The sequence below is a fragment of the Podarcis raffonei genome, chromosome 5 (assembly GCF_027172205.1).
Source record: "Podarcis raffonei isolate rPodRaf1 chromosome 5, rPodRaf1.pri, whole genome shotgun sequence".
In the NCBI taxonomy this organism is placed as follows: domain Eukaryota; kingdom Metazoa; phylum Chordata; class Lepidosauria; order Squamata; family Lacertidae; genus Podarcis; species Podarcis raffonei.
Genome location: NC_070606.1, coordinates 58,837,470 through 58,859,151, shown reverse-complemented (window position 1 = coordinate 58,859,151; position 21,682 = coordinate 58,837,470). Strand labels below are relative to the sequence as shown.

The following is a 21,682-nucleotide window of genomic DNA, read 5'->3' as shown; positions in this document are numbered from 1 at the left end:
ATTCATCCAAATGAAAAAACTAGGAAACAATTTGGTTCACTTTCATACATTGGCTAGAAGTACAGGATTTAAAAGCATCCATGGTCCTAATTGAACAGCAAATAGAAGGCATAAGATTTCTCTCTTCTGTTTGGGCAAATTTTATTTATTTCAACACAATTTGGATACCATAAATAAAGCCTACATTGTACTGCATTGCAAAATCTGGAGAAATACAAATTTTAAAGGAGGTGTGTTTGGGTTTGTAGAGTGCAAATTACTAAACTGGTTTGCCTTTAAATATTAATTGAATCAAGTTTATCTCCCATCCCTAATTCTGATTATGACTTACACCCCTGGTGTCTTTTTCCATACTTCGAAGTCCAAATAGAGTATTGTTTACATATGTGGCACTTAACTGATGTGAATTTATATTCTAAAATGTTTTAATGGTCTATTGATTGCTAATCAAGAAAGTGAGTAAGTAAATACTAACACGAGCGCTTTAACCCCATGAAGTCAACAAATTCAAAGTATTTCTGATCAATCCAAAAAGGCTCCGTAGTCAAGGTGTACTTCTTGCTTAATCCAAGAAAGTGATGCAATAAACTGGTGATGATAACTGCCTACAAGCCCTGCTTGCTGCTCCCAATCCAGAGACAGTGACTTGTGCTTAACTCCCATTGGCCTTTTTCTGAATTGCAGCCACTGAGTCTACACATGTGGGATTTTGCAGAAGGAGCATTATCACAATAGGATGAATTTTTATGGAAAATATGAAACCTATCAGGTATTAGGGTTTACCACCAGAGACCACTGTTCTTGAGTTCTTTAGAGAGAACCTGAATGGAAGACATAGAATCATAATTATAGAGTTGAAAGAGACCATGAGGGCTGTCTAGTCCAACCCCCGCCATGTAGGAATCTTTTTTCCCAATGTGGGGCTCAAATCCACAACCCTGAACTGAAGTGTCTCATACTCTACCAAATGCCTTTCAACACATTTTCCTGTGCTGTCAAATACTTCCTAATGTTTGATGTAGGCTTCAAAAATACCAGGCGAATGAAGGCCACCATTTGGATGTAATGTCAGGATAAGCAAAAAGGGGGAGGGTATTCAATAATACATTATTCCATATGTTATCATGCAAAAGGGAGAAGAATGGATCTGGAAAACTCTTAAGGCATTGCAGTTTGTATGGAATATGTTTCATCTGAATGTTCACTTGTAAAATATGTAGCATGGCAAGATGAAAGCATGTAAATGATGCTGGATACCAAATGGAAAGTATATTTTGCATGTTTATTAGAGGCATAGCTTAATAAATATCTGCAGAGGCTCATTATCAATAGTCAGCCAATTAACAGCACTTAAAGATGAGTGACATAAATTGAAATGGATGCAAATGGACAAGATAAGAATTCTGATATGTTAAAACTCTGGCTGTGCATAAAATGAGTGGTTTCCAAGCCAGCTGCTGAATATTAACAGCTTCATCTGCAAATTGATGCCAAAAGCATGACAGCAAACTGGTGACGACTCTGTTTGGGTTCACCAGACCATATGGCAACCCCCATCCCCAGGATCGGCAATTTGTAGCAGAGAAGACTCCTTTGCCATCGCCACAGGGTAGTGCTGTAAAACCACTGCCTCTCTCATCACCCATGCTCTTGCTGCAGCAGAGCTCCTCTAAGGTAGTACTATTATTATTATTATTACAGTGGTACCTCGGGTTACATATGCTTCAGGTTACAGACGCTTCAGGTTACAGACTCCGCTAACCCAGAAATAGTACCTCGGGTTAAGAACTTTGCTTCAGGATGAGAACAGAAATCGTGCTCTGGCGGCGCGGCGGCAGCTACGGGTGGCCCCATTAGCTAAAGTGGTGCTTCAGGTTAAGAACAGTTTCAGGTTAAGAACGGACCTCCAGAACGAATTAAGTTCTTAACCCAAGGTACCACTGTATTATTATTATTATATTTCATTTATTAATAGCTTTCTATGAAGCATCTTGAAGCAATTTCACAATACAGTAAAAACATATATGAAACAATTGCATATAAAAGCAGTTAATATATATAAATCTTGGCTGTGAGTCCTGGAAGACCTGTTCCCTGCCTCGCTGGTCTTTTCCCACCTGGCCTGGGAGGGCGGGGCCTGGACTGACTCCAGCTACAAAATCTGAGGCTGCTGATGAAGCTATTGGGCTGGGGTGTTGTTTGGGGATTTTTTGTTTCTGTTGTTTATAAAACAAAATTGTATCATTATTTTTCGGTCTTATGATTTATGTGGAAACTGTTCCATTTTGTTGTGTACTTCTCGGTCTTTTTCATTTATTGTTTATGACTACTTTTGTAATTATGTAAATATTTTCATGTTGTAAATCCCTGAGCATGGGTTTAAAGGCGGCATACAAATAAAATGATGCTGATAATAAGCCATTTCCAAAAAAGGCAAGAAGGCCTGCACAGGTACTGAAGGGAAGGGCAAGTTCAACCTGCTATTGCCTAGCTCTGCCAAACCAGAAAGAGAATAGCCAGTGCGTTCTGGAATCCAAGCAGCAGACTTTGGACTGAGGACCATTCTAAGTGGTTCTCTATTCAGCAGGAATATAGGTGGGTGACAGATCTGTGCTCCTAGTGCCACAGGACGCAGTTCGAGATGAGTGGGACATCATGGGACAAGTCAGTAGCCTGGATGGCAGAAGTGGTTGGGATCAAAGGGCACATGGCCAGGTAGTGCTGAGGAGCAACCAGAAGTCAGAGTTAGCAGCAAGTTTTGATAAGGAGGCAGGGGCAAAAGGCAGGCCAGAGGTCAGGATTAATGAAAGGTCGAGGGCAGCTGGCAAATGAAGCCCTTTATTCTCTTTCCTGTCCTGAAGGACCTTGGTGGGCAAAGTCATTCTAGCGCCAAAAGAAGTTGCCATATGCTGTCCATGGCTCACCGCATGGGACATCTATGCACGGATTCAGCAGCCCCTGGCAGGAGCGTCAACAATAGTGCCATTGTTATATTTTCCAGTACTCAGAGCAACTGTTCTGGGGCCCATACCTCAAGCCTACCAAGAAAGTTGAGGTAACTTTATTCTTTTAACTTTTGTATGTTTTAAAGTATGGTCATAATTTTTGTGTGATGTTATTGTTTTATCTTTTTGTAAACCACTTTGAGCGTTGTTGGTTTTTTTTACAACCAAGTGGTGTGTAAATTGTATTAAATAAATTAAATATCACTGTGGGCCTACTGTTTTCATGAAGGGCAAGAATCCAGGCCTGCCCTGAGGAAAAGTGTAGACATGTATGTCAAGATCCCAATGAACAAATAATCTGACACCACCACTTAGGCTACCTTAAGGATATCTCTTAAGCATAGGGTTGTACCCTTTGGAAATGGCATGTGGCGGACAACAGTCCTTACATCACCAGTGCTGAATGAAGAGAACATCCAAGAGCTTATTGCACCACAGTGGTTCAGTCACAGTCACATCATTTTAATTATTAAATGTAAAGCTGGAAATCAGTTTGCTAATACAGATATATCTTGACAGAGGACGTATTGATCCAGTCAATCAGAAGTGACAAATGTATCACCTGTGATTTAGCATTTGTGCAAAATTTACCTTTCTATGTTGGAATTTTGTTTATATGAGAAATAACTCACAAGAATACAGTGGTACCTCGGGTTAAGAACTTAATTCGTTCCAGAGGTCCATTCTTAACCTGAAACTGTTCTTAACCTGAAGCACCACTTTAGCTAATGGGGCCTCCTGCTGCCGCCGTGCTGTCGTGGCGCTATTTCTGTTCTCATCCTGAAGCAAAGTTCTTAACCTGAGGTAATATTTCTGGGTTAGTGGAGTCTGTAAGCTGAAGCATCTGTAACCTGAGGTACCACTGTACTTCTTTATCTGCCTCCTTCAAATGCCTTCTCAAAACCAACCTTATCTAGCAAATAGGCCTGCAGCTTAACCCCCAAACTATTTAAAAATTAACCCCCTTAGGCCCAAGCTATTTGTGATGGTGACAGGCCTGTGGCTGCCCCATCCTCATATAAAACTGTGGTGTAGTGGTTAGCTTGTCAGACTAGGACCTGAAAGACCAGGGTTTGAATCCCTGCTCAGACATGAAGCTCACTGGATGTGTGACCTTGGGCCAGTTACTGTCTGTCAACCTAATCTACCTCTCAGAGATATTATGGGGATTTAAATGAGATGGGGAAGCAGGTACGCCACCTTGAGCTCCTTGGAGAAAAAAGTGGAATATAAATGCAATAGCTAAACTAACGGAAATATGTGTGTGTGTGTGTGTGTATGTATGTATGTGTAGGTGCAATTTCAAAGGAAAAATGAGTATGACAGCGATTTGTGCTGAACTCAGGGACAGCCTTGTGATGCAGTGAGATGAAGCAGTGTGATGAGGCGATAGTTAACGGAAGGAATGGATGCCAGAATGATGCAGCAAGTTTTGGGCCTAGCCAGACAAGGCAGCATTTGGGCTTTGCTTCAGACACCCAAAATGTCTTAGGCTGGAACTGTGAATTCTCTCACTTGTAACTCCCCTTTCCTTATCACAAGCTTCCCCTTCCCCCCACACCCGACATCTTATTTCTCCCTTCCAGGTTCACATGGGAGGAGGAGGAGCACATTTGCAGAAAGGAGGGGCTTAACCTCCTGGTGCCACTTTGGCTCTTAAACTGTACATTCCTAAGACTTTCAGGGGCTTGCAAGCAGGGTGGAAGTGAGGGCGGAGGGGTGTTCTTGTGGTCCCCCACCTTTTGAACTTTTGTTTTGTTCAACTGTTACCCTCTTGACATTGATGGGAAAGATTCCAGCCCCTGAGCTGGTCTAAATTGCTCCTCAGTTTTTGGGGCATGTCAGTAAACCGGGATGGCTTTGGAACCTCTGGCTCATCCTAGCTGCTTCCACTTCTACCCTGGCTTGCTCCTGAACCGCTCCCAGACTGGGCATGCCCCCCCCCTTTGGTCCTCAATTGGGCCAGAGCATTGGAAGTTTCTAGGGGAGTGGGAGTCCAGAATCACATCTCTGTCTCTGAGGCTGGAGCTTTGACTGGCTTTGAAAGTGAATGTGTCAGGTTTGCCTCTTAAGAAGCCCTGCATTTTGTTTGGTCTTCAGTCCTCATCCTCAGCTGAAAAGAAGCCTGAGTAACATATTTATTCACATCCATTCCTGGATTGTTGTTGTAGCTGCTGCTATTGCTGATTAGGGGTGGAGGGATCTGTCAGTTTCGGTTCTCTTCTGTTGTTGTTTTATCTTAAATTTGATTGTCAACGTTTCTGCAGCAATCTGTGTGGGTTGGTTTTTTTAAAAAATCCACATGGATTTTAAAAATCCATTTATTAAAAATTATTAAGCACAGACCTGCTTCAGACATACGTCTCTCCCTAACCCTGCAACTGTGTAAACACTATGCACATGCCTATTCATCTGCTGAAGCTCACTGGCTGCCTCTGAAACTGGAGGTTCAACTTAGCAATCAATGCCATCTTTTACCTGCTCCTCTCATGTGGTCATGTGCATTAGTTTATCATATTAAATATTTGTTCTTTTGGTGTCATAATAAAATAGAACAGAGTAGAATAGTGAATTCATTATTTTTATTCATCATTTGTTATGCCTATTATGTGCACATTGTTCAGTTTGGTTCTGCATTTTTAAATGTTTTATTTATTGTTTATGACCACTTTAGTTATGTTGTAGTTAGGTATTTTTTCATGTTGTGAGCCGCCTTAAGCATGGTTTTAACTATAGAAAGCGAGCATGCAAACTAAAATTATGTATGTTTGTATATATAAAGCCCATTTAAAACACATGACTTCATGGAATCACAGAACTGTGGAGTTGGAAGGGACCCCGAGGGTCATCTAGTCCAGCCCCCTGCAATTCAGGAATATCAACTAGATACAGAACAGGGGTAAATGTAGTATTCACTATAACACACAATTAAAAACTGCATTCAAAACAACAACAACATGGAAAAGTCTTTGCTTGGATTGATTCCTTGTTTATTTGCAGGTGTGGGGTGTGTTACTTCACGACTTCCCCTTGCTCTGCGACAAGCTCCCTATATATGGGGGAATTTTATCCACCCAGCCAACCATTGTTCTGCAATTCCATTCCACCCCCCCTGAAACAATTAAAAACAACAACAACAACAACAAACGAGATCCAAATTGCAGACCACACACTTCACATCTAGCTTGATGTCCCCCATATTCTCTCTCTCTCTCTCTCTCTCTCTCTCTCTCTCTCTCTCACACACACACACACACACACACACACACTTCAAAGACAGGCAAGTTGATCAATTTTTGCTGAGCCAATTCTCTTCTGGAGTTAGGCTATCCAAAGTTTCTCATCAATTAGTGCTTTGTTCCATCAGGTAAAACAACAAAATAGCTAGTGCTCAACTATGAGTTGTATCCAACCAAGGCTGTGTACACAGTATATGTTTAGAGCACACTTGAAGCACATTCTTTCCTCTCAAAGAATTCTGGGCAATGTGGTTTCTAAAGGGGCCCTGGGAATTGTAACTCTCTGAGAGGTGAACAGCAGTGCCCAGGATTCTTTGAGGGAAAGAATGTGCTTTGGTTGTGCTTTAAAGGTTTAGCGTATACACAGCCTGAGTCATACTCAGAGCAGCAGACCCATTAAAACCAATAGGCTAGGCTACCTTGATTCCAATGGGACTACTTTATGACTTAATTGAAGATAACCCTCTATGTAGAGTGGATTCTGTTTGTGTCCAGTGTAGTTAATGGCAGTGCAACAACAGCGGCAGTAATAATAATGAACTGAAATGAAAAGTGGCCAGATTGCTTGTTATCATCGCCCCAAACATGTTCTTACATGCATCTGAAAGCTAATAATGTTTTGTCCATTCAGGGGATCAAAAGCCTTAACCTATAGCACTATATAAAGTTTTTTTTTCTTTTTTTCTTTAATAATTTAAACATACAGTTAGGATCTTGCAAGAATGCAAGCAAGGGTTAGGGTGTGTAGAAATAGGATCAGTCCATTTCCGAAGGGGCAGGCATACATTCTCCTCCTCACCAACTAGGCCTGGTTGGTCACTGCCCGCCCCCATGTCGAACTATTTCTCCATACACACCCCAGCAATGTAAGATCTGTCCCCTCTTTGCCCGCAGACTAGCGAGGCACCTCCTGGAGGTGACACTTGTCTGAGAGAAGCCTCTGTCATCCTTCCCTCCCACCGCCACCGCCACCCCCTTCCCATCTCATTGCTATGGATGGTGGAGGCGATGATTTGATTAAGCTCTTCACCTGATGGAGGCAGAGCAAGCCAGATGCAGTGGGAGCTGCCAGAACTGGGCCAAGGCAGGGGGATAGTATGCAAACACATTTCCCAGGCCCATCTGTGCCATCCTTCTGTCCATTTTGCTTCCCATTATACCCTACAGTTCAGAACCCCACTTGGAACTGGGAATCTCTCCAGCCTCTGTGTGTGTGTATATATATATATTTATATATATGTGTGTCTGCTCCTTCTCCTTCAAGGTGATCTGACTCGATTAGTGCAATGTTGGCAGGGAAGGCCGGGCGTGTGTGCGAGCTTTCTGGGCCTCCTCTTCGCTCTCTCTTTTCTGCCTTAATTGGAACCCTCTGAGACCAGGCGAAATCGCATTAGCACCAGGCCCCGGCGTGCAAAGCCATCCATCTTTTTTTATTACAGCGTAATGGGGCTGCTCGCGAGGCGGCGTTCGATTTGTCACAGGCCTCGTTCGCTGATAACGGGCATTTGTCATCACTTTCTGCCTGTGTTAATGTCATCATCGGCGAGCTGACAGCCAGGCCCGTCGAGGGAGCACCGGCGACACAGCACATCCGTCAAGCTAATATTTCCATGGCTGTGGGGACCGGGCGGGCTATGGACACACATTAAAGCGCTGAGGAGAGGACGGGAGAGAAAAGCGCCATTGTCATTAATTAAAATGTTAGGGTGGATATGAAGACGTGTGCACGTGCCGCCTGCCCGAGTGTGCCACGCAGCGAGCGTGACGTGGCCCGTGAGTGGGCCGGCCGGCCTACAGTTGCACGTCCCCTATTAACAAGCACAAGCTTGGATCATGAAGTGCATTTAAAAGCTATTTGGGGCTGGGGAATCCAGAGCATGGTGAATAGGAAGGTCATTGTTAATAAGCGAGGGAGGGGTGTGCTCTTGTGTAACCAGCAAGCCACAGTGTGTGTATCTTATCCATTCCTCCCCCCAGAGTCTGTTTGTTCCTCTGGCATGTTGTGGTTGGTCATTCGCAGACATCCTAGTGTCAGGTGCTTGGCAGCCATAGTGCCAATGGGAAGATGTCAATATAGGCAACAACCATTTTAGGCGCGTTCAGTAGGTGTGCAGCTGTGCACTCACGCATCACCGCGAACCCGGGAGTGACTAGAAAAAGGGCAAAAACAGTCCTAAAAGAGCGCCGAAAGGGCAAAAATTGCACAAAAACAGCACCTTGCAACCCCATAGGCCTTTACAAGTGCAATCCCAGGAGCCTTTGCACCAACCTTTGAGGTCTGTGGAGACTTGGAGTTTGAGGAAGGAGTTTTAGAGGGAGCAATTGCCACCATTCATGCCAGTCTGGGGAGTGCTGCTGGTTTTTTTAAGTGGTTTTCTAGGGTTTTCAGAAGTTTAGAGGATGTTTGCAGGCTTTTTCAATGGGCATTCCAAATATACACTATTTCACTTAAATGTGTGGCGTCTTGGAACATAACCCCCATGTAAAATGGTCATTGCCTGTACAGATCAAAAGGCTGTCAGCCCCAGAGTCCAAGTTGTAGGTATCATAAGCGACTCATTCCCAGTCAAAAGCAAGCTGAATGTGAGTTACCAAGGCCATAAAATGCCATGCTGGGCTGTTACTGCTGTTCATGTCCTCCTTCTGGGCTTCCCTAGGTATCTGGTCGGCCACTGCAGGGACCAGGATGCTGCCCCTCTGTAGGCCTTTGGTCTGTTCAAGCAGGCTCTTCCTTCTCTCTTAATTTCACCACAGTGGTTGCAGACAAGACAGTGGGATGGGGGGGCAGTATTAGGCATGCAGGTCAGGCTGAATGGCTCTTGTGACAGAGCTGCTCAAGAGTAACTGCAGCCAGCACTGTATACATGCTGGTTGAAATCTCAGCTCTGCCATTAAATGCACTAGGTGGCCTAAAACAAGCCGCTTACTCAGCTTCAGCAAACACTGTGATGTGGGAATAATTTTACTTTCTAACCTACAGGGTGTTGCTGGGACTCATTGGGGACAACTAGGAATTCAGGCAGGAGCTGGAACCAATAATATCCAGAACAAGCTAATTCTAGCATTGTTACCATCCTCTTCTTTGCTACAAGGGCAACATAGAGACTTTGAAGAGGGGAGCTGGTAAGGGGCAGAGAGGAGTCCAGAATCAGAGGCAGGAGCGGGGGCAGGAGAAAGAAATGAGGCAGGCTGCTGAAGAATCCAGAAAGTCTTCTCCTCTTGCTGCAGCCAGCTTCCTTCCCTCCTGGTCTCCCAGAACACATAAAGTACGGTTGACATATTCCAAAAAAACCTGAACACGTTCAGAGCAACCCCCCACCCCACCCCCATCTCTGTCACTTGTCCCTTCCCTGCCACTCACCCCTTCCTCATCTGCCTGTCTTCGGCCTCCTGCTCTTGAATGATGTGAGGCCCCAGGAGGGCCACACCAGGCCTGGTGGCTGCCGGAAATAGCATAAATCCTAGTGCGACTTGGGGACGAGCCAAGAAGAAGCAGGTCCTGTGTCTTGCCAGAGGTGGAGCCGCTGCTGCCGAGGGCCACCTGGTGAGCCCGCTGTTATAGAGTGTTATAGTAGACTGCTCTGACTGTAACCAGGGTATGGGTAAATGAAGCCAGTCAGCTTTCTTTTAATAGGGTCTCAGCTAACCTGCCTAAGCTGCTAAAAGGTGCTCATGGCTGCCAAAACCACTTGTGTCTCCATAGACTGCACAACCTGAACCCCCCGACTCCATACTTGACATATTAGTTACAGTGCAACTCCATTCAAAATTGGTGGCAAACTATCAGTAGATCAGGTCCTCCCGGTCAATAGCACCTCTTTATATCTAGATTCAGATTCAGCTTCTATGCTTTCATCCATTGCAGAACAACCTTCCAACATCTCTTTAGGATTTCCACTTCCTCCTTTGGGAATCAGAAGTAGAGCAGTGTGTCATCAGCCCAAACTTCTGGGTGCCTTCTCCCAGCAATGTCATGCAGACATGGGAATTAGATGGTCAATAGGCTCCTGGCTGCCACACTGAATTGATACAAGGAGATGGCCAAGTTGCCTCATACTTTCCCCCCTTTTTTGAGCTGCATCCAGAGGTCCTGTCAGGCATCAGGTAGCTCCTGTTGATTGCTCCTTCTAAGAGTGTAAAGAGTGGGTCTCAAATTCTGCCTATATATATATATATATATTCCTACTGCCTCCCCAAGTGAACCCTTTTGAGAATTTTCAATGTGTTAATGAAAGCTTGGTTGTGAACAGATTGTTCTGCCATGGAGGATTCTGAAGCATGCGATAGTGTGTTGCACAATACATCCCTTATGCATGGCATGAAAGTGCTGCAGCCAGGGAAAAGAGCAGCTGTTTAATCTGGTATCACAATTAGATAGGGAAATACTGTACAAAGCCAATGCTCTGTGAAAGGCGAACTAGATATGGTATTAAATGTGTGTTTGTCTCACAGTCTGTATTGACAGTCCCAGTTGTCAATCACAAACCCTAACCCTACTAAAATAAACAGGTCAGTTTATGAGAGGATACCGCTAGCAGTAAGACTCAGATGAGTACTGTATTAAGGTCATTCAGTATCAGAATGATATTGGCCATCTTTGCAGTCAAATGCTCTACCACTGAGCTATGGGAAGGTTTGTTGTGTTTTTTAATTGTGTTTTTTTCTGTTTTTTTTTTCTTCTTTTTTCTCTTTTTTTCTTTTTCATTATTGTGATGTGTTGTTTTGTTTTTGTTTAATATGGTGTTCTCTATTCTTTCTTTTTGTAACCTTCAAAACTTTAATAAATATTATTAAAAAAAAAAAGATATTGGCCATCTTTGCTAGCCCCAAGCAGGTACTCCATCCTCCCCATCTGAACTTGGGCCTGAAAGACTAAGGGAACTGTAACTGTTATGCCACATGTTCCAGTGCATTTCCCCCTAACTTTCATTATTGCAAGAAGTAGTATATTTTTGGGGAAGCAGGGTTTTGTTGCACAAGACTTCCCAGTCAACCAGAATTGTGCAACCTGGATTTACTGGTATATGATTGAACCCTACCCCCAAACAGCAGATCTGGAAGTGTCCAAAGTCAGCAGGTGGCATTTGGCATCTCTTTCATTATGTAAACATCTTCTGATTTTCTGTCCCACAAAATATGGTTTTATTAAGGCTACGCAATTCCTTGCATGGGCGTGTTTCACTTGTGGGATGAGGATTATGGCATGAGAGGAGCAAAATATTGTAGGCAAAATAATGGTGGATTTGGAAATGGCTGCCAGCTTTTTGGGAATGGGATTTGGGGAAAAATGACACCACAACATTAATCCCAGTGAGTGATTTGCTGTCACAAATATGGCTTATTATTCACAGATGTATCTATAACCTCAGAGGTGTTATGCCCATCACCACATCATTTGCATGTGCATCATGCCTGCAAACTTATACTTGAAGATGCACATTTTATGTATTCAATTACTAACCAGTTTCTTGCCTTGATATATCTTGACAGGACTTCAGGTAAACGGCATTTCCGTGTGCTGCTCTGGTTCGCCAGAAGCGGCTTAGTCATGCTGGCCACATGACCCGGAAGCTGTACGCCGGCTTCCTCAGCCAATAAAGCGAGATGAGCGCCGTAACCCCAGAGTCGGTCACGACTGGACCTAATGGTCAGGGGCCCCTTTACCTTTACCTAACCTGTTTCTTGCCTTGATATATCTTGACAGGACTTCGCTATGTGCTTTTTTCTATATGTCTGAAGTGGTCCTCAAGGCTAGTTATAAATACTTTAGTAACTATAAATGAGTGGTGTTTGAAACAGTTTTCAAATATTAGTCTCAACTGTGTTAAAAACCTCCAAACCAGCATCCAACAAGCCTGTTGACCGCTGGCACCGGGATGGAAATCATTTACACCTGGAGGCCCAACCAGCTAGAAAACAGCCTCCAAACCACATAGTCAGTGGGTGGAGTACAACCACTGTGAGTAATTTTGGTTGGCCTACCTGCTGGTGCTGTAATGTGACCTTGGGTGGTAGAGATGACAAATACTTAGGGAGGGATTCACCTAATGAACCCTGATGGGGGACTTCTGCTTGCGCAAAGGGGTTTTCCTTTCTCTCCTTCTCTCATGCCTCCCATATTCACGGTGTGTGTGTCAGGAGAACTTCCAAAACAATGTGCCCGGGGTGGGGGGGTGGGGAGCACCATTCCTTCTAGCAAGCTGAAATGCTAGTGCAGATGAAATGTTTGTAATAGCACAGCATTTAATTCCACCCTCATTTTGCCTATTGATGGACAGAAGCAAGATATCATGGTGCCTTTCCTCATTTATGATAGCTGTGGCACAGCCCGCCCAAACTTTTCTGTTTGGCAGAGTCTCTGCTTAAAACATCATCTGAACCATTCGGTGTACCCCACACACCCAAAGTGATGAGCTGTTTTGACCACAGAGCACCACCTAACTCGCATTCCCCAGGACAATCAATCTCATATCGTTGACTGAACTTCACAATCCAGTTTTAAAAGACAGGATAGCACACCAATTCATAAATTGAAAGGTAATTTTGCTTCTCATCAGGCAAGTCCATTGTGATACAGAGCAGCAGAGTGGGGGCGGGGGAGCTGCAGAGCAGAGTGGTGTGTGTTTGTGTGTGTGTGTGTGTGTGTGTGTGTGTGTGTGTGTGTGTAGCCCCTCCAGTCCCCTCCTTTACCTTGCAGGGTGTGCTAACGAGTCCTCCCCCTCCCCCTTCCACGAACCAAATCCTTGGAGACGGTAAGTGCGGCATATCCCCAGACGGGGAGTGTAAATGCTTGTTCTTTGTAAATGAAGAACATAATTAACATTAAATTAAGGTAATACAAATGAAGACAACCCAGAGCCTGACAGGATGAGTGTTTGGGGAGGCAGTACAGAGAAGTGATTCATATTTTTAATTTACTGTGCAAATAGACTAGCAGGGCTTTGCGGAGTGGGGGGGGGCGGGAAAGGGGGAAGGGCGATCTTAAGTGGAGTGGGGATTTCCCCCCCCCCACTGTTGTTTTGCTGTGCTTTAAGCACACAATGACTATTAAAGTCAACTGCCCATATAATGGGACATCTCCTACATGACTGAGCTCCGAGAGGCATCTTGGTGTAGCAATAAATCCTTTTAGTGCTGTCTGCCTGGTACACAAACTTGGGGGGGGGGAGCAGCAAGAGATCACTAGGTAAATACACCTTCTTCCACCACCAGGATGTCCAGAGGATGGTGCCTCTGGCCTCCCGTTGACTGGGATGGAGAAAGAAGAGACTCCCTACACACGCCATTACAAGGCTTAAGATAGCTCACACAGGTAATGACTCGGAAATGTAGCGGTTCCAGAGATTCTTGGAATGGATACACACCTAGCTTAGATAGGACTTTCTCTAGCTCCTGGTCTGTGGAACCCTAGCAGCAACACACAGCAAATGCCACTCTTCCAGAAAAGTGTGAAACTGAGTAAGAAGTAGCAAGATGTAGATGTGCTTACTCCAATGAATGGGGACGGAGGCACATTTTATGTGGTCCAGCTGTTCATGCCTTGCTTACCAAAGCAGATGTCCTTGTTTCTGTCAGAGAAACATTTGCAACCACCAGAGGCGCCATCTTTGGAAGAAGATTGAGGGGGCCCAACACAACGTCCTGATGTCATTCCGCGCCTGGCTCAGTGTTCAGCCTCAACAGGAGCTGGCCCTCTCAAAAAAAGTTTGAGGGGGCCCAAATAGCCTCAGCCCCCAGAAGCCAGTGCCTATGGCGACCATGCTGACACCATTCTAGATGCCCCCCAAGGGTACTCTGTGATTTAGAATAGTCTTCAATGATGAGCACATGGCAGTGTTTGGTTGGCATTAATACTAGGAAGGGAGTATTCTGATACCACAGGAAGACCAAAGACTTAATTCAGACAAGGCCTTGGGATGTGAGGAGTCGACTGGCCTCCAGTGTTCATTTTGTCTTTTCTTTTTTTTTGCGCTACAAAGGAAATATTTTACACACATAAGGCATTATTAAGCTTTCACAATATTGTTTTTAGTCATGGAAAGAAGTTATCTTCATTCACGGTTTGGCACATTTTCTAGGTGCTGCTTCAGAGCACTTGCAACTGTCAAAACCACACATGAGTAGTTTTGCCAATTTGCCAGGAAAAGTTGGTTGGAAATTTTAAAAATATGAATACCAAGATAAAAGTATGCCAGCTACACTAAGTGTCAGCCAGGATGTTTTATGGTGATTCCAGTTCTATCCCACTGAGATGTTAGAGGGCAGCAAGGGGTCATTCTAAGTCCAGGTATTTTCCTGCAGTCAGTTGGCACCCTAAGCAGTGACCACCTCTACCCTTCCTTCCTTCCGTTTTGCTTTAACTGTTAGAGTCCACATATGGATTTGGAAATTGATAAGAGTTCATGACAGAGTTCATTGTCACATATTCAAAACATATTTGAGGAGGATGCAGGAACCAGCCCCACCCACATGTGTACTCATCATCCTCTTGCTAGCCACACATTCAGCAAGCACAAGAAAAGGCCTTATATTAGGCCTGCCATACCAGGATTTCAAAGGTAGAATTGACGTCCGGGGGGAATTTCCAAAAGGTGGCGCTTTGTCCCGGATCAATAAAAAAAATCAGTTTCTGTGTTTTTGTAAGAAAAAGTTCTGCAGCATTGGGATGTCCTGATTTTAATTTTTTGAAACATGGTAACCCTACCTTAAAAGGTAAAGGGACCCATGATAGTTAAGTCCAGTCGTGAACGACTCTGGGGTTGCGGCGCTCATCTTGCTTTACTGGCCGAGGGAGCCAACGTTTGTCTGCAGACAGTTTTTCTGGGTCATGTGGCCAGCATGACTAAGCTGCTTCTGGCGCAACCAGAGCAGCGCACGGAAATGCCATTTACCTTCCTGCCAGAGCGGTACCTGTTTATTTACTTGCACTTTGATGTGCTTTTCAACTGCTAGGTTGGCAGGAGCTGGGACCGAGCAATGGGAGCTCACCCCATCACAGGGATTTGAAACACCGACCTTCCGATCGGCAAGCCCTAGGCTCTGTGGTTTAGACCACAGCGCCACTCACGTCCCAACCCTACCTTATATAGATGTAAATATGTGGTATTCCTCCACATGAGCCAATCACGAGCTCTACACAGACACAGATGTGACTCGTGAGGGGTGAATTCAAGCTACCACCACTCCTCTTAATGCATGAGAGGTGGACCATCTTTTTAAAAAACTTATCTGTTGTCACATGTTTATATTCAAGTCCTATGGCCTGGTCTGAAGGCACACGATCTAACAATCTTGCGGAAATTAAGCAAGGGGGAACATCAAAAAATATATAAAAGTTTAAGTTCATAATTCTACCAGTTCATTCTGCATAATGTGTAAGACATTTCTTTTTTCCTGAGTGTGGTAGGGGTGGGGGGGTGGGGGAGAAGCACCCAACACAGTTGCATACTAGAAGGGGTGCTGGATCTAATGGTGTTCAGTTTCTCTATATCTTATTTTGATTGCAGTTTCTGGCGCTTCTGTTTTTTGTTTTAATCTTAGTCTCAACCAAATTACAGTACAATTTGAATCCCAAGATTGAGGTAGGACAGGGGATGATCCAGTTTTGGGGTGGGGTGGGAGAAAACCTGTGTTAGCTGAGAGGATTGTAAGCAAATTCTCTTAATTCATTTGCTTAATTCACCCCCCTCCAAATTACAGATATTTCAGATTTAAAAGAACAAAGTATGAATGCATTGCATTTGGGAAGCTGATCATTAACATGCTGCTTTAAAAGGTCATCAAGTTACCAATCTCCCTGTGTTTAAGTCTCCACAAGTCACAATTCAAAAGCAACATTTAACTACCGGTATGTTCAAATTTCAAACATTCCACTTTTGATTGACTGATTGATTTCCCAATGGTGCGAAATTTCATTGCAGTCTAGTATCAGGGCTGCTGATGTAAGAATAGTACAGGGAATACCCACATACCAAGCCCTGAGCCAGCAGTGTTGCCAGATCCTTAGCCTTCATTTTAAAAGAAGTCAATTGGACACCTTTGAAGAAAGTTAGAAAACAAAATGTTCTAAGGCAGATACAGAGAAGCTGCTAAAGATGCCTAATCACTTAAGATGGCATTCAGCTAAGTTGTACTAGTTGTACCATTTAAATTAATGGACCTAACTTAGGGATATTCATTCATTTCAATGGGTCTGATGTGAGTAAAACTTAGCTGGATACCACCTTTAATCTCTGTTGCTATCCAATTACAGGAAGAAACACTGATCACCCCCACCTGGGACTCAAGAGGAGCATTTCCCAGAGCAGGAGGAAAACAGAAGACTATGGCTGCTGCTGCTTGTTGCTGCTAGCCTGATGCTGGGTGAAGGAAGATTGTCTGTCTGTGTACTGGGGTAAGTTTGCTCAAGCACTTTGCTCTGTGTTCACATTGTTTCATTTTGTGCTGTGTCTGCAGTGTAAAACACCAATGGTTGGCTTTGGTATGGCTTACTCAAAAGGAACTCCCATGAAATAAATGAGGCTTTTTTCCTGCTGAGAAAACATAGTGATATTGCTATGTGTGCCCCTTGTTTTCTATGTCCCCCAAACAGCCACTACTGGTCTGCATGTCATCACTTGGCTGCCATTTGTTAATATGGAGTAACCATAAAGAAACATGTAATACAAAATAAAACAGAAAATATAACCAAAAAATCATCAAGCACCTTACAGCTGCAGCAAGTTAAAATTCCTATAGTGTTCTTAACACAATACTTTTTTGTTTATCAAAGTTGGCAAAATGTGTCTGTGGGTTTGTGTTTTGCTGAGAGTTTTGTGAAACTGCACATGGTTAGAGTATTTATTGGTTACAGTATTTATCTTCCTGTTGTTTACTAGTATCTTGCTTTTCCTCCAAGATCAGATGCCAAAGTGATGAAGCTACAGATACTTAGGTGGTGTTGGTGGTTTGCATCTTGCTATTTATCAGGGTTGACAAACTTTTCTCTTGCTTTTTGCTATAAATATCAGGACTGTGTAACGCTGCAGTTAAAGCAAGGAGGCTGCTTTTCTAGCTTTCTTTACATGATCTGTGAATTACATTATATATTTGTATATTGCTTTTGCTCCCAGGAGTTCTAGGTTGGGCATGCTATGCTCAGCTCCTGCCTTTTACCTTTGCAACAGCCCTGTGGGGTTGGCTTGGTGAAGTTTATATATGTACATAAGCAGCAGTTCTTGCCAAAAGATGGATGGTAGTATGCGTGTGCGCACAGGTGCCCCAGTGCTCATACAGTGTACCAGGATATCCTATTGACATCCCTGCTTAGCACTGATGGCCCTCCCTCAAAACTGTAGTGACCCACTACTGAGCAAAGCAACTTCCCTGTTGGCATGAGGCCTGGAGAAGTCTTGGAACTAAGTCTACCTCTGCCAGATTGGTCTTGGTTTTTAAAGTACTCAGTCTCTTAAGACCTTGTCTCCCTCTTCCACCTTCCTCAGTGGAAGGTGTAAAGCACAGCCTAAGATCCAATAAGCTTCGGACTTGCAGGGAGGGGCAGGAGCAAGGAGGAGGCACCGGTTGGAAGGCAGCAATTTCCATTTTCCCCTTGGCATCTTTTATTGTGCTTGCTTTTGGGTGTAGAGTTCCCATTTACAGGGGCTTCAACGTTACTAAATGGCAGCACAGAGAATGCTGGGCTCACTCTCGCAAAAATCAATAAATGAATAAATAAATACAGGCAGCAAAGAGGCCTGAAATGATTCTCGTTTGCCGGGAATGAGAGACACCAAGTGTAATTTAGGGTTTGATATTATGAAAGCCTTGCTGCTCTAAAGCAGCAGGATGCTCAGCGGCTCATTAATAAAGGATAAACTTGGAGTCTATTTACAAGGCACTTTTTGGGATTATTTACACTCCATTATACATACGTAATGTTGTACATATTTACCGCTTGGCTTGGTGGTGAACAAAGGGATTTAGGAGAGGGGTTGCTCCTCTGACACCCCACCCCTTTCCCTCTGAGCAAGGTCACGCCAGAGGGGACAGCCAGATCTTCAGGGAAGTATAGGCAAGGAAGAAAAGATATTCGGTCTATTTTCTGAACTAATATAGATTGGAAGCAGGCATCTGGCTTGATGCAAGTCGAGCCAGTGGCATTCTTCAGGTATCTCTCTCTGAAGTGGAACAAACCACTTCTGTTGGAAGACACAGACATTTTCTCTTTTCCCTATCTCATCAGCATGATTACCTAGGCATGCCAATACTATTGCAAATGCTATGTCTCTTGTTGCTGAAACAGGTTGGAACTTGGCCTAAAATGATACAAAGCAGTTCTAATGAAGGGCAGTTCTGGTATGATGACACCAAAAACCTGGCCAAAGTTACAAATATGATCCTCGCTCCCATCCATGCCAGATTTTCCTGTGGATCAGTGTCATTCCCAATGCACATCCATAATGTGTATATTATTGATACAGGCGGGAAGAGGTTGGGGATACAGCAATCTTGTACAATGTTATGCTTTGACTGAGGGAGGAATACATTTTCCTGCTCAGGCCCACCTTGCTTCCAATCTGTCCAGATCTTTAGGACTCAAGAAAATGTGTGCGCGTGAAACATTTGTTGTTCTACTTCTGTACCCGGCCAACACTGGCATAGAGACAGGCACACAATTGAATCACTGCTGAGGTGCACCCATGATTATGAGGTCTGATGAGATGAAGATGATACCTGTACAGCTGTTGCCATTGGTTGCAAACTGCTTATGATGTCACAAAAGCACTGAGCAGCTGAGTGGATATAAAGGCAGGTCAAGGGGAAAGCCCTTCTCTGTTCCCCAGCAGGACACAGCTGGCAACAATTGTGACATTCAGCAGTGCCCCTTTTTCCCACTTGGAGAAGGAACACTGGACAATAGGAGGCTATAATCCCCCAGCAGAATGCTATGGAGAAATAATAAGGCAAGTTTGTTTGCTAGGTGGGATTGCAGCTTGAAAGCTGCTGGTTTTCAAGGCCAGAAGCTTGCTGATGTCTAGCAGTGGGCCTAACAGAAGCTGGCAGATGTCGGTGGGTAGATAATGGCGAAGTTCACATTCAGAAGCTGGTGGATTCTGCAAGGCTGAAGCAGGTTGATATCTGTGAATGTAAGCTGGTTGAAGTTCACCTTCAGGAGCCAGTTAACAGCAGCTGGTGGATATTTGTGGAATAAAGCCTGGGCACAAAAGTAAATGAATGAAAGTTGGATGTGTTCACTGGTGTTCTTCATGGATGTTGGCTGCTGTATGTCTGTCTGTATGAATGAATGAATGAATGGGAGCTTTTGAATGTGGTCAAGGTGAAATGGTGTGTACATGTGCATGAATGAGATGTGTGAAAGGTGGCTATTCATGAATAGATGAAAGCCCTGGAAGCTGGCAGACCGAAGTTAGCAGATGAAGTCACCAGGCAGAAGCTAGGAGTGGAAGTGCCTGGGTGATGCTGCCAGATGGCAGCTAGTCCACTCATTGTCCGCTTTTCTTGTTGTTACAAAATCCCTTCTACAGGGATGTCTGAAGCCAGTGAGTTTTTCTCAAGACCACTCATGAAAGCAATGGAGAGAACTGCAGGGCTTAAACAAGCCATCTTATATTTCTAAATGCATATACTGGTCATTTTATATTTTTCCTCAGGTAATGGGATATCATGCATTTGAGTTGGTATCATTCGACATGAAGGGTGTGCTGGGTGAGAAATAAATAAGAAATAAACAAATAAATCACTGTTGGTGTGCTCCTATGATTATCCACGTGGCCCAGGGTGGGGCCTGACTGGCCTCATAAGGACTGTGGCTGCTGCCCAGCAAGCACTGGGGTATTTGGGGGGAGCTTTTGCTGTTGTTACTGCTATTAACTTTTTGTATCTTTATTTTTATGTGGAAATTGTTCAGTTTGGTTATGTAGTTTTTAATGTGTTTATTTTTAGGACTACTTTGCTATGTTTGTAATTATGTAAATCTTTTCATATCGTAAGCTGCCTTCAGCATTGTTTTAACTCTGGAAAGGCGGCATACAAATAAAATGATGATCAGGCCTGGGGTGGGGGGTTCGTACTGATGCTTCGCCAGTTGTTGCCATTGACAGTGGACTGCCTGGGATGTCACAGAAGAACATGATGGCTGAGCAGGAAAAGGCAGTTAATAGTGGGAGGGAGAATGAGTGAGGAAAAGGAGTCTCAGGGGAAGCTGGGGCTGAGCCAACTATAAGGAGAAGGGAAACTTGGTTTGACTCCTTCCTGCTTGAGTCGCCAACCTTCCCCTCCCTCAGGGCTCCTCAGTGAAGCATAGGAGTCAGCATGTGAGCTGCGATAAGCCACAAAGACCTGGGTTTGGATGTCACTTCTGTTGTGCTCCCAAGAAAAGGCCCCAAAGGGAAGAGGTGTTGTTCCCTCAGCTTCCATCCCATGTCCCTGCCGCACTACAGCATAAGTCTTCCCAGGCCCTGTATCTGAGATCCTTTCAACTGGCAGTGTTGAAGATTATTCCTGGGGCCTTGTGCACAGAATGTGGGAAGCTGCCTGTGACCCAGTCAGGCCCCTGTTTCACTGACATGGGTGCCATGGCACCCACAATGGCCCATCAAGTTCCCAGTCATGTTCTCCATCTTCCTGACACACTAGACGGAATTCAGAGTCTAGAGGTGAGGAATCTGTCCCCGTCTCTCCTTCCTACTTGTCAACATCTCCTGAGGATTCCCCATTCTGTGCTGACCACAGGAGAAAATCTGCCAGACTTCTGAATAGAAGCTGGGGCTGGACACCAAGGTGAGGAAGAGGGAGAGAGCGCTGGGAGGGAACTGTAGTTTGATGCTTAGAGTTGTTAGGACACCATATTCCCCTCAGAGACTTAGAATTCCCAGTTCCCTGTGAAGACGGATTGATTGTTAAAGCCAGAACTCACTGGAATTCAGTTCTGGAATCTCTCAGATGGGCGCCATTATGAGAGAACAAGGAAAGAAATCATCATGAGTTCTGGCACCTCTTTTTCTAGAAAAATAGTGCTGGAAATTGTAGGAGGGTGGGCAAATAGGGGTCTCCTAAAATCTGTCAGCACCCTTAACAAACTACTGTCCCCTGGATTTTTTGAGGGAAGCCATAACTGTTAAAGAGGTATGATAGTGTTTTAAATCCATGGTGCAGATGTAGGCTAGTAAAGTTAGGATTGCAGCTTCAGGCAGCTCAGTTTTACTGAAAGCATCCACTTGAGATTACTGACCAACAGGGACATCTAGTGGTCATTCATTGTAAAACTTTCCATTCTCTGTGTGTACAAATTATTTATTTATTGTGTAAAAAAAAAACCCCCAAAACCCAAATGCACCCATCTTCCAGTACAAAAGTACAAAATGCCACGTCTGGCCCGCCTTCCGTTTTATCATCACACCAACCCTAGGAAGCAGATTTATATGAGGGAGCTACTGGCCC

General features: G+C 44.2%; 1 protein-coding gene across 1 annotated transcript in view; it reads left to right on the top strand.

The window, feature by feature from the left end:
• The window catches only part of POLL (DNA polymerase lambda), a 127,033-nt gene that overhangs the window by 31,874 nt on the left and 73,477 nt on the right, over positions 1 to 21,682 (top strand). The window contains exon 10 of the mRNA XM_053389428.1: positions 16,497 to 16,637. Coding sequence (XP_053245403.1) covers positions 16,497 to 16,600 — 104 coding nt within the window. The 3' untranslated portion in view covers positions 16,601 to 16,637. The remainder of the gene's footprint in view (positions 1 to 16,496; positions 16,638 to 21,682) is intronic.